Below are 14,365 nucleotides of genomic sequence, written 5' to 3'. Positions count from 1 at the left end.
TGATAAATACTTGTGTAAAGTTTGTGAAGGCAGGAGGAAAGCTTCCGCGATCACCGTCTCCTCTCCGTTCCTCCAAACCCCGCCCCCTCCCTGAAAATAATGAGTGACAGGCTGATAGTGACCCGATAGAAACTTTATTATTCACTTAATCACTGATTGAGATATGATGAAGCTAACTTAATCTCATACATTCATGGGATTTATGTAACAGTAAGACAGAGAATGTAAGTGTGCACCCACATGCACTATTTTTGTTTTTATAATGCTATTGTAAATACTCCTGCTGTTTTCAGACTCAAGTCATGTGTGTCTTTTTTTTAACAGAAGACCGTTGCTAGAAGCTGCAGCTAGACTGCAGAAGTATTAGTTTTTTGTTTTTGAGGATGGAACCATTTTCACACACAGATATAGGGAGGCTAGACCTATACAATTGATTTATTATGGTTTATAATTTAATGTCAAGACGAAGAAGAAGAAGAAAAAGATGGCTGAACAACTGTTCAGTGTCAATCCTGTGGAGATCTCCAAAATAATGTTCAGCTTAAGTCTCAGCAAAACTCACAACATTTCTGGAGCCTTGTAGACCCAGAAAACTATAAGAACATTCACCAAGCAGCACTGAAAATGTCTGCTTTATTTGGTTCTGTTCTACATACCTTTGTGAAGCAGCTTTTTCTGACATGAATGAAATCTAAATACAGAACAAGACCGACTGATGAACATTTAAATGACTCTATTAAGTGAACCTAAGTGGGTCCAGCATACACCTCTATGGTGGACTGTATGCAGTGCCATTAATCTCACTAACAAAAGAGTGAAATGCTTGTAAGGTGGTGATTAAGGACACTTGAATGTTCAGTGATGTACTTATTATGTGGGCCATAATAATATGTGAGAAATCTTCGTTTTCTTGGACCTTATTTTTGATAAGCTTTAGGTATTGCAATTTCACACGTGTACAAAAGTATAGCTTAATTCAACTGATGAGGGCTATGTGAATAAATGTAAGCGATGTGATGCAAGTAGCTCTTGGCCACTTTCATTTTTTGAAAGTAGCTCTCAGATGAAGAAAGGTTGGAGACCCCTGCCCTAGAGTTTTGCCTTTTGGTTGAGTTCTACTTTACATAAGCCTCTAAACTGTATTATTCATTTCAAAGTCTTATCATCCCACTGCGGTCCATCCCACATACTTATCTTGCGGAGTCAGAAATATGTGCAAGAATGACTTTCTCCCACAAACCCTGTGCTCATGTTCAGTCCCAGCATGTGGGCGACAGTGTGAGCGCCTTGGTTCCAACAGAGGCTCTCCTGGCCAATGAATCGGCCTCGGCATGAGCTGATAAGGCTTTTACTGTTACTCTCTATGAATGTGCAGCTATCGGCCAAACCCGTCATCTGACCCAGTCAGCCAACACATACACAGTCATACGCACGCACACACACACACGCACACGCACACACACACACACACACACACACACACACACACACACACACACACACACACACACACACCACACACACACACACACACACACACACACACACACACACACACATACATGCAGCAGTCACTCACCACCACACAGTCCTTGGGGCTTTCTCATTTCACTAATTTCTCCTCCTCGACTCCTCGAATCCTCGGTCCTCCGATAATGACCCGGAAATGGATTTCAGCGCGCCATGTTGAAGGACATCTAATTTCTCTAAATAGAGAGGCGAAGTCCCTCCCCTTCCGGGGGACCTCCATGGGACCTTATTTCGGAAAAATTGTATTGAAGTCAATGGGGAGAGAAAGATTATCTTTCGATCCCGTTTGAATTGTGCCACGAATTACACATATGATGTTTGTCAATTTAAAAGATAATTTTACAAGTCAAACAAATAAAAATGTGTCGTAAAACTGTGAAGTAACACTTTTTTTGTGTGAAACCGCTCAATTAACTACATCTCCGTCTCGCACCACACACCAAGACGGCCGTCACGTTGGCACATTTCACTTCTTTCTTTCAGAATGAGGCGAAAAGAATTAAACGAGGTGAAAATCACTACAAGTCTGGGCATGTTGAGAGCTGTACATACACACAAGGGGAGTTAGTCGGTTCCGTAAGAGCCAGCATGCAGGACCGGGATTCTGGGATTTGTAGTCTTTCTAGTTGTGTATTTTTCATAGTCTTATATTTCAACGGTTTTACTACAAACTGTGACTTTTTTGACATGGAAAAGATTTTTTAAGATTGACAAACATCATATGTGTAATTCGTGGCACAATTCAAATGGGATCGAAAGATAATCTCTCTCTCCCCATTGACTTCAATACATAATTTTTCCGAAATAAGGTCCCATGGGGCGGAAGTAGAAGGGCGGGACTTCGCCTCTCTATGCACTTCGAGGACCGAGGACCGAGCATCGAGGAGGCTCTCTGGAGGAGCTATAATCGAGGATACACTGATGGGTCCTCCGCGGATGTATTTCCGGCAACAGTGATGTTTAAAAGAGTCGTGACGCACGGCCGGACTTATCTCAGCCAATGACAGCTCTGCATGCATCCCCTGGATATTATTTTATTAACTGCTTGAATCGCGACGCGATGTTTACAGGGAGAACAGCTGTGAGGTCCGTGCAGAAAGCAGAGCAGTGTGTAAAATATATATTACTCAGTATAACAGGCCTACATCACTCTCTTTATTTGTATGCTTTAGTTTAGTAGATATCTACAAACAAAGAGTCGATATTTTTCTCTGAGTGATTAGATGGGGTGTCCTGCTATCACCCTGGAGTGAAATAAGTATTTGATACTGGAGAGTTTTTGTTTTATTCTTATCTAAAAACAGAGGGATGATAGCTCATATATGAGACTTCAAAGGTCTTTTATTTTGAAACTCTACATCAGATTGTCCTGATATGTTCTGAGTGACTAGATGGGGTGTCCTGCTATCACCCTGGAGTGATATTAGTCTTTGATTGACTTCGAATGACTCTTTGATTATGGACAGTTTCCATTAAATAATAATCAAAATATAGACGGACAATAGATGTAATTTGAGATTTTAAACAGCATACATTTTAAATTGATGGAATTGGGGATATATCCAGTCTCTGATAGTGTTACGTTATTATGAGAGTGCTCTCATACTTGTTTGATTCTGAAATTGTATATATTTATATAAATATATGTGTGTGTGTGTGTGTGTATGCCCGCATCTGTAGCCTGCTGTTATTGTCTCATTATACCACACTGTGAATGAATTAAAAGTAAATATATAAGTCATCACAGTGCTGCTCTGCCTCCTGTCATCATTAACCCTCCTCGACTCCTCCGCTCACATCTCTTGTGGGCGGGACTAAGACACGAGGATAGGAGTCGAGGAGGGGAATTAGAGAAATTAGAAAGGCCCATTGTGTCTCCGAGTGCAGCACTGTGAACATTTATAAATAGGCACAAATAGCCATTTCTTTCTAAACTTAGGGCACCATGAGCTTTAATTACTCTCTCGGCTCGGATCTGAAAAATGCTCATACTCAATAAGTTGGTAAAATGTATGAATTATGTTCATATATATATAAATCTCTTTTAGCTTATAGAGAATTTAAGCATGATCTCATTGTGAAGACTAGAGCAGCATACAGAAAATATACATCTTTTGATAAGGAATTTGAATTGTTCTTGTGACATACTCTCATGTCTTTCACGGTCTTATTTTCTGATATGATCCTGTTTGACAGAAAACCAAAAGGCCATCAGGCCTCGCTGACATGTCAGGCCGCGTTGGATCACAGTAATGTTGAAGAGAAGGGACAGAGAGGGAACGAGTGGCACATTGTTGCAGGACACGGCCAGCCCAGTGTCACTCTGTCTGCCCGGAAGACATGGCTTATGACACATAGTTGTACCAAAATACAACCCTCTTTACCTTTTACTCTGCCAACAGGCTGCATAAATAAATTACAGGTATAATTCTGTCCACACATGTTCAATAGGTGACAGGTAGACTGTTAACACCTCTAACATTATTCTAGTGTTGTATTAATATGTAAGTAGCAGTGAGATTGTCACAATAATGTCTTACTACCACAGTAGAAAAACTTTTCTTAATAAATCATATAAAACCATGTAGGGTCAGATTGATTTAAGGTAGTCACATCCCTCACATGTATTTGCACAATTTAAATACATATAAATGAAATAAACCAGGCCTTCTTGTTTGGTTGTTCTTATTTTCAGTCACATAAATATACATATTACAACAGGCTCCCAGAGCTTAGCCATCATTGTGGCAATGAAAAAAGTCCACCAGAGTTGAGGCTATTGACCTCTGTAGTACATCAGTCGATGGGATGGCTCACACAGCAGCACCTCGGATACGTAGAGGTAATCTTAGGCACAAGTCTTGACTGATTCAACAGCTACATCCTCTAACATTTCCTAAAAACATCTGAGCCTTTTTCCCTCCGCTGGTTTTGGAATTCCTTTTTTTTCCTCCATTCCAGTGGATAATCCTGAGCAATGCGGGAAGGCTGAGCCGCGCAAGTGTGTGAAGAAGGTGATCCTCTGATGAACCAGGTTCCATTGGTCAGAAAATAAGCTTCTTCTTCATCACAGCTGAAAAGAAATACAAAGAATGGTGTTACAAAAACATGAAAAAGCACTTCACTTTTTCCCGAAATTCACTTTAGGTAATCCGGGCTAGTTGAGAGTCCACTAACAGCAAATATGACCAATATGTTTCGGTTGGGTTCTGCTTTAGAAACATTATTTTTCTTTTGTTTTCAACAGAAGATCTTGGTTCCTAGGGACCAAGACCTTCTGTTAAGTATTCTCATCCTTGATACTAAACAAAATGATGTATTTTGTTCACAACTCTTGAAGCTTTTGCAAAGATGTCCATTACATTCTGGTTGGCTTAAACAATTGTCATATTTAACTCAAACTACAGGATCAAACTAAACTAAATGTTTACCCAAAATGGCAGACTTTTCATTTTAGCAAACTATTCTGTATTACTGTCATAGTAGAGACCATAAGCTGAAAAGTGTCCTATTTTTACCTAAACTAAGCAGATTTGGTATTACCATGTGGTTCAAGCTGGTTAGCTACATTTTCAATTTCCTTGTCTAATGCCCTTGCAACTGAGACCATCATCTTAATCCATAAACCTACTATGGACAGATAAGACCGAGACCTAAGTATCTCTGGTGCTCCTAAACTGGATAGGATATTGTGTTTATATCTACATCTCAAGTAAGAAATATACTTTAACAATACAGTCACATACTGTATCTACACTACATACACTACTTTAAAAAAGCCTATAAAGAGCAATCTGCTAACCACTAAAGTTTCCATATGGTAGGTATTTGGAAATTCGCTCTATAATATTCTGTAGCATAGAGCAGAGCGTATAGTCAACCCAGACCATTTAGAAACCACAGGAGGAGCTGGAAAAGCTTTGAACCTCCCAGTAACATCAAGGTCCTCCTTCAGTAAAACATACCCTACCACGATCCACTAATCTGTGTGTGTGTGTGCGTGTTCTATTTTGCTATACTCTGAATGTCTAACTACAGTTTAATGTGCAGCCAACACCCTTTGAATTGCTAGGTTCAAACAAGTGGTATTCTAGATTTATAACTGTAGTGTGCGTAACCCTGAGAAAACGAGTGGTTCCCTCGGCTAAAATAAACAACATGTTATATGTAAGATTGGCGGGTAAGGGTTAGAGTGGGATGCTTTAAATATGTCCAACTCCTTTTAAAAATCAGCCTCGACATTGTTGCAGACACTGTTTAAAACCAAAACTTTATGGCATACTCATTTATTCATAGTTTTTCAAAATGACAATAACGGTCTAGAATATATTCCTATTTATTCTGTATTATATTGTTGGGAAAATGGGCTTAATACTGTGAGCCACTGTTATCTTATACTGTTGGAACTGTGCATGACCTTGCAGCTGACCCCTGTCGAGACTGGAGGAGCCAAGACTTGATTCATTTGTTTACCCACAGAAAAGAAGACATTCACACTTATTTTTTCACTCTCTGGAGGGCAAAGAGTAACATCCGACTATCGTAAAAAGAAAACTTGCATGCGGCGATCTGGCGCTAAACCGATGTACGACTATGTTATTGGATGCTGTGAAGACTATATAAGCATGATGTGATTGTTTTCTTATCCTTTCAGCAGCATACCTCGTGTGTGTGAGTTGAACCATATTTCTGTATGTGATTTAACTCCTTCTTGCAAGAGTAAATTGGGACCTGATTATTGACCCTCAAACCTCATTCAGACTATCGCTCCTGATATTCTACCATTTCTCACCCATCTCGTCAATACTTCTCTAACTTCTGGTCATTTTCCAAACAGACTCAAGCAGGCAAGAGTAAACCCTCTCCTAAAGAAACCCACTCTCAACCCGTCCGATGTTATAAACTACAGGCCTGTCTCTCTCCTCCCGTTCCTGTCTAAAACACTTGAACGCGCTGTCTTTAAACAACTCTCCCGTTATCTCCATCAGAACAACCTTCTTGATCCGCACCAGTCTGGTTTCAAGGCAGGTCACTCCACAGAAACTGCTCTCCTCGCTGTCTCTGAGGAACTGCACACTGCTAAAGCAGCCTCCCTCTCCTCTGTCATCATCCTTTTGGACCTGTCTGCTGCATTCGACACGGTGAACCATCAGATCCTCCTTCGCACTCTCTAAGAATTTGGAGTTTCAGGCTCTGCACTTTCCCTCCTCACCTCCTACCTCAAAGACCGCACCTACAGGGTAACTTGGAGAGGGTCCGAGTCCGACCCTTGTCAATTATCTACAGGGGTCCCTCAGGGCTCTGTCCTCGGTCCCCTCCTCTTCTCTCTGTACACAAACTCGCTCGAATCTGTCATTAGCCCGCATGGTTTTTCATACCATTGCTACGCTGACGACACTCAATTAATTTGGTCTTTTCCCCGCTCAGAAACCCAGGTCGTCGCACGCATCTCTGCTTGTCTAGCAGACATCTCTCAGTGGATGTCTGCTCACCACCTCAAGCTCAACCTTGACAAGACAGAACTGCTTTTTCTTCCGGGAAAAGAGTGTCCCACCCTTGACCTAACAATCAACATCGGCCCCTCTGTTGTTTTCCCGACTCAGACTGCAAGGAATCTGGGTGTGACCCTAGATAATAACCTGTCCTTCACTGCAAACATCGCTGCAACAACCCGCTGCTGCAGATACACTCTTTACAACATCAGGAGGATACGTCCCCTCCTGACCCAGAAAGCAACGCAGCTTCTGGTCCAGGCTCTCGTCATCTCACGCCCAGACTACTGCAACTCCCTCTTGGCTGGTCTACCTGCATGTGCCATCCGACCTCTGCAGCTCATCCAGAATGCAGCGGCTCGTCTGGTCTTCAACCTTCCTACATTCTCCCACACCACACCGCTCCTCCGCTCCGTTCAGCCAGTAACTGCTAGAATCCACTTCAAGACACTGGTACTAGCGTACCATGCTGTGAATGGATCTGGCCCTTCCTACATCCAGGACATGGTTAAACCATACACCCCAGCATGTGCACTCCGCTCTGCGTCAGCCAAACGGCTCGCTGCACCCGCACTGCGAGGGGGACCCAAGTTCCCATCAGCAAAAACACGTCGGTATGCTATCCTGGCTCCAAAATGGTGGAATGAGCTCCCCATTGACATCAGGACAGCAGAAAGCTTACACATCTTCCGGCGCAGACTGAAAACTCATCTCTTTCGACTCCACTTCGACCAATAAAATGAAAAAATGAAAAACAAAATAAAAAGCACTTATACTAACAAAGCACTTATATACTAATAAAGGACTGGCTTATCTAAAGCCAGTTGAGTAGCACTTGAAATGTTTTGGCTCTATGAAACCTGATGTGCTTATATGATTCTGTTTTCTTCTAGTTTGTATCTTCTTGGTCGAATGCACTTATTGTAAGTCGCTTTGGATAAAAGCGTCAGCTAAATGAAATGTAATAAGAAAAAAATATATATATATTAATATTATTGTTTTATGTTTTGTTTCTGACATGTTCAATAAATTGACTAAAAAATTAATAAATAAAAAGATGCCTTTCGTTGTACGCTAGTAATTGTACTCTGTGCAAGGACAATAAAGTTGAATCTAATCTAAAAACGTTCACAGTTTTACCATGATAATACTGACTGGCTTCATTTGACATTAGAGTATGTCGAGGTCAAGGTGGCATTTCATGGGTATATAAAAAGCAACTATGTATTAATTACTTGTCTCCGGGCCCTCGATTTTCCTCTTGAGCCCGACTGTCTCCTTCTCCCTCAGAGCCTCAGCTGAGCCGTTGGGTCGCGGGAGCAGGGGTCCAGGAGTGGGTGCAGGTCGATTATTGAAGTACATCGTCTTCAGAGCCTGGACAGAAACAGACAACAGTATGAACACATCATCACATCATAGGAACTCATTACTTTGGCTGCAATGTCTAATTTTTTTCCTAATTAAGCTTGTTTGTATGACGATATTTTTTTCTCAATTAATCATTTGGGCTTTACAATGTCCAAAATACCATCTACAAATGTATGTCTTTAAACGTTTTGACTTGACACTCCAACACCCAAAGGTATTAAGTTTAATATGATGTAAAACAAAGAGAAAACCTACATATTTGAAAGGCTCACAACAACGTTTTTGCCATTTTTGCATAGAAAAAGGATTTTAGCCATTAATTGATTATCAAAATACTTAATGACGATTTTCTTTTTTAACACTCAAATAAACACTTAAAATGATCATCATGAATATTTAGGCTAAGATTTTTAATTTGTGTTCACAATTTACCACAGTTAACCCCTTACTCCAAAGATGTGGAAGTGAGAATACTGTCTTTGCTCTGCTTTGTTTACCTGTGTAGCTGTGGTCCTCGTGGCGGGGTTAAAGGTGAACAAGCCCTGAAGCAGCTCTAGTAAGTCATCTCCAGCTGCACTGAATATATGTTCCAGAGGTGTGCCAGGAAATATTTTGAAGGACACATAGTCTGGTAGACTAGTCACGCCCTGAGGACATGAATTACAAACAAATTACACAAGGATTCACATGCAAGTATAATAACACATCCATCACTGGTAAAAACAGATACTAACAGGCCACGACTCCTCTGTAGCCGTGCCAAGAGCCTCAAAGATCTTAGTCAGCTGGTCGAGATCTGAGTCTCCAGCGAGGAATGGTATCTACAGCAAAGGAGACACAAAGAGACCTTAGCGGGGATGCAGAAATAACAGCATGCCAATACCTGTATGAATATTTCTAAATGTGTGTTTTGTTTACCCGAAGGAGCAACTCTGCCAGGATGCATCCCACTGCCCACATGTCAACACCCACTCCGTACATCCTGGCACCAAACAGAAGCTCAGGGGAGCGGTACCACCTGGGAATAAGATCAACAAGTTACATTTTACAACTCTGAAAAACAGACATTCAATATGCTACTGTGCTAGTTAGAACAATATTCTGTCAATGTAAACACTTGGGAAACTTTGAGATAATTTAACAACGAGAAGAGGACAAGATTTCTGTATTCATTAGTATGTGTGCTGTAACATACGTCTTAACCAGTCACATATCTACTACTGACAGATATTTAACTTAATATAATCAAGCATATTTAATGTCTTAATGGGTTTAGTTAAAGTGAACCTATCATGCTATATTTGAATAATATAGTGTAGGACCATACCTATATAAGGCATATTTATACTTTTTTTTTTTCAAAATACCAAACAGATCATGCATTTTAGCCATGCCTCATTTTGCTCAATTTGACAATTTCTAGCTCTGTTTTAGCAAGGGCTGATTATGTGAGAACAGCACCATCTACTGGCCTGGCATATGTACTACAGCGTCTCCAGCGCTTTCGAACGGCAATGGCCGTGGCTGTCTCCTCCTGATTGGTGGAGTTGGCCCAATAGCCGTAGCGCCACTGTCCTGACGTCAGGACAGTGTTCAAATCTGGATCAGTTTTTATCAGATCCGTTGCAGCCCCTTTTTTAGAGATTTGGGTATGGAGGAAAATAGAGAGGGTTGTGTTTTCTGACACTTGGTGAGTTCCCTGGAACACCGGGGACACATATTCATGTATAAAAGACGTACAAAAGTGCATTTTGCATGATAGGTCCCCTTTAAGCTACTGTGGGAGATTTCCAGTGGACACAAATACACAGGAGCCCAGGCAAAGAAGTCCACGTTCTGCATTATTGATTTAACAAAATTGGCAAAAAGCACATACCTGGTGACGACTTGATGTGTGTAGACTCTGTTGGGGCTGCCGAACGCTTTGGCCAAACCAAAATCAGCCAACTTCAACACTCCGCTGCCATCTAGCAGCAGATTATTGGGCTTCAGATCCTGGACATACAAAGTAGCAGAATGTAAATGAATGTCTGTGTGTTTGCAAATATGTGTGTGTTTACATACTAGTGCTCTTACCCTGTGTAAGACCCAATGGTGGTGCATATACTCTAATCCCTGCAGAGTCATGAGGATGTAGGCTTTGATGTTGGCAGGAGTCAACACTAGGCTGGTGTCTTTGATGATTACCTAAAAAGAAAAACAAAGATGCTTATGAAAAGTCGGACATGTTATGACCAGCAATAATCTTCATCCATTTCCATTACTTTCTGTATTTACATGTATCGGAGTATAAAAGGCAATAACAAACTGGCAGATATCACTGGACACAGCTGCATGAAAGCTAAATAGCCCAATATAGATTCAACCCTTCATCCAGAATCCCAAAACACAAATTTGAGTATCCTGCGTCGTGATTTTATTGACAATCTAGTTGAAAATGTATCACATATCTGTATTTGAAAAGCCCTTACAGCCAAATCTAACCATTTGGTCTAAAAATAGTCCTTCAGCACAGATAATCAGATGAGCATCATATTTCACGTCCATGTCTGTCTGGAGCCACTAATGGCATCAATTCATTCTGAGGGCCAAGAGCCGAGTGTTATTGATTTTTTCTAAAGTGTATATATCTTGTTTTGCATCTTCCTATTAGAGCCTGATGTATTGGTGGTTGGCGCCCATCTGGAGCCTCGTATGCTAAAACAAACCAGAGGAGGAAAATCAAAAAGCCTCGGTGACCGTGCAGAAGCACTTAATGGTTAGATGAGAGCACTTACGCTGCCAATTGTCGTCGTCATGCTCATATTTTCTGTGCTACTTTGTATGTCCTCTGACCTCACAACTCTTCACAATTTTTCATCCTTTCGCTTATTTTTGCACTCTTGACATTTCACAACGTGGAAGTTGTACATAGTACTGAACAAATGACTGACAGTTGCCACACACCTTTAAAATATATTAGTGGTGAAGAGAAAACACTTTGCTTTAAATGCTCTCTCCCTGATCTCTAATAAATGGAAGGTAATAAAGAATGAAATGTATCATGTGGTGGCCCACTAATGAAATGCAACATAATGTTCTTTTTACAACCATGAAAGAGAGATGTAAATTCCCATACATAGAACAAGAATAAGGATAATATACTTCTTCACAATATTATTTAATTCAAGAAATGCTGATTTCACTTAATCATTTAATATTGCATCATTTTGCAAGGTGTTATTAAGGTGTATTAAATAATAGGCACACCATTAGTTAAGTTATTCTGTGAATTTAGTTAAATTCAAGTTATTTATGACACATTCAGGAAACACAATTTACGATGATCAATATATTAAAAGTTTCAGTAAACAACTCATTAGAGCTGCAATGATCCACTGAGAAAAAATAAACAACTATTTTGATAATCAATTGATTGATTGTTTAAGTAATTTTTCATTAAAAAAAATGGCAGAAAATGCTTTTTCCAGTTTCTTAAATATGGATATTTTGAGCTTTTCTCTTTCCGATACACTATTAAGTTATCTTTGTGTTTTGACTGTCTGACAAAACAAGACATTTAAAGGGAAACTGAAAAACAAGGATTTACATTTCTTCACAATTTTTAAATATATTTGGACACTATTATAGTTACAGTGTAGACCAAAAAGTGTGTTGATAAATCTGGCAGATAATCTGTAGATGAATGGATAGTTAAAGTAATTAGTTAGTTGCAGCTCTGAAACACATTACATAAATAAACTCAATGGGCTGTTGTATTATATATGTATGGGACTGCATAATACTGTATCATGTGATGTAGGTCTACCTCTAGTAAGACACAGATGGACAGAAAGAGATTTTGTTAATGATATGATAAACTCTCTCACCTCCAGATCTGTTTCCATGAAATCAAACACCAGGCTGATGTTAGATTTGTGTCCGAAGGCATCCAGCAGCTAAAAACACACAGCAAATAAGGTGAATAGTTAAAATATAGAAAGTTCATTATTTCCCCCCTTACAAGAAACACCATTCACTTTTTAATTATAATTCTGACATAATAAATGTTCCCTCACCCCAATGATATTTGGATGATGCAGTTCCTGCAGCAGTTTGATCTCTCGAAGAGCAGTCCTATTAATACCTATTAATCAGAAATACAATTCATTAACAGGGTGATGACAATGGGCAGCACTGAGTGTTAAATGTGTGCAGTCATCATTTACCATCTTTAGCCTCAGTTCTGTGGCCAACCTTAATCTGTCAGAAAAACAACAACAACATAGTGTTAAACATCAGCATAGCATACACATGCTAACAAATGATCAATTTTGAGCTTATTTATTGTACCTTTTTAATGGCAACTATGGAGTCGTTTGTTTTGTCCCTGGCTTTGTACACTGTGGCGAACTGTTGAAGAGAGAAAGGGAGACAACGGTAGAGAAAAGTGTTGTTTTTTCAACATCACTGCTGCTGTAGTGAACACAGTAGCGTGGAGCAGCAAGGCTTTGTTGACATTAACAACCGGCTAACGCTTGATGCTAACATGCTTCCTATACAACCAGATAGGATTGGAAGAGAGTGGACAGATTTAAAAACCGAATCCACTCATATCTGTTTCCACCTACCTGACCCTCTCCGAGGAAATCCAGTTTCTCGTATCGTTTGTTTCTGGATTTTGCTTCAAGCGCCATGATTGCTAACTGTCACTTTCATCAGGATCCACTTCCTGCTTTGTTAAAGGTCCGCGAGTTCTGTTTCCGGGTTAAATCACTTTTTATATTGAGCAACTCCGCCACCTACCGGGTTAAATCATCACTACATTAAAATATAAAGCAGGTTTATGTGATTTTATTTAAAGGTTTACAGGCAATATCTTTTGTGACCATTTCTATTTTCTATGCTGTGAAACAATTGTTTTATGTATTAAATTGAAGTCAGTTTGTAGGCCTACCCATACACTTTATGACTATTTATTTATTTTTACAATAACCTTGAACCACTACTTCTAATTCAACTAAGCTATGGTGAAATAATCAGAATCAGAATCAGAATACCTTTATTCGTAACATTTACATTTGTTACAGCCGAAAAGAGCCAAAGACAGCTTAATGTTAACTAAGAAGCATGCATAAACAAAAAATAATAATAATAATACAAAAATAATTTAACTTTTATCATTTTAATAATTTTAGTAGCAGGTCTATATAAAATAAGAATAAAAACATCAACTACAAATAATGTATGCATCATTGTAAAGTGGGGTATTGGTTATATCGTTTAGGGTTTCTATCTATAAATATTACTAAAACTATTAAGAATATAAAATTATTTGACAATAATACAGTGCCAGTTTTTTATACCATATTTCTATGAATAAAGGCATTCAAAATCTCAACTCAGATCCGTAACATTTCACAGATATGATGCAATCTGCAGTTCTGTTCAAGACAGTTTGCCCCTTTTTTATCTTGCTTTTTTTTTGCAGTTTGACATTGGCCTCTCGAGAGGCTCTTCTGTCAGTTAGGAAGGTTTTGTGATCCATGCACCACTGAACACATCTCTACATCCCATCTCCATACACAATAGATACCCTCACATCCCACAGGATTAGGCATGGCTCCTCTCCTTTGACCCTCCCCGCCTCTCTCTCTCTCTCACACACACACACACACACACACACACACACACACACACACACACACACACACACACACACACACACACACACACACACACACACACACACACACACACACTTCCATTTTCATGTTAAGTTTGACAAGAGGAGTGTGAAGGATCAGCAGGCCTAATACACCCCTCAGTCTCATGCACATTCACATCCTGACAGCTCACAGATGTGACTGGCAGGACCGTATGTGCCTATGCTACCATGCAGAGAAGAGGGGAGAAGAGAAGAGAAGAGAAGAGAAGAGAAGAGAAGAGAAGAGAAGAGACTCTAGCAGAGGTCTAAATCTTTAATGGCATTGTAT

General features: G+C 39.8%; 1 protein-coding gene across 1 annotated transcript; it reads right to left on the bottom strand.

Annotated features, from left to right (window-relative positions):
* Positions 1 to 4,198: 4,198 nt before the first annotated feature.
* Positions 4,199 to 13,093, bottom strand: cdk7 (cyclin-dependent kinase 7). The gene is made up of 12 exons (XM_034122318.1): positions 13,001 to 13,093; positions 12,723 to 12,782; positions 12,599 to 12,632; positions 12,449 to 12,516; positions 12,260 to 12,328; positions 10,467 to 10,577; positions 10,267 to 10,385; positions 9,309 to 9,408; positions 9,125 to 9,211; positions 8,888 to 9,037; positions 8,258 to 8,396; positions 4,199 to 4,603 (listed from the first exon to the last, which is right to left on the bottom strand). The coding sequence occupies exons 1-12, from the start codon at positions 13,064 to 13,066 to the stop codon at positions 4,575 to 4,577; spliced, it is 1,032 nt and encodes a 343-aa protein (XP_033978209.1). The 5' UTR covers positions 13,067 to 13,093; the 3' UTR covers positions 4,199 to 4,574.
* Between the last annotated feature and the right edge of the window lie 1,272 nt (positions 13,094 to 14,365).

Source organism: Trematomus bernacchii, unplaced genomic scaffold (assembly GCF_902827165.1).
Source record: "Trematomus bernacchii unplaced genomic scaffold, fTreBer1.1, whole genome shotgun sequence".
NCBI lineage: Eukaryota > Metazoa > Chordata > Actinopteri > Perciformes > Nototheniidae > Trematomus > Trematomus bernacchii.
This window is presented reverse-complemented; position numbering and strand designations above follow the sequence as displayed.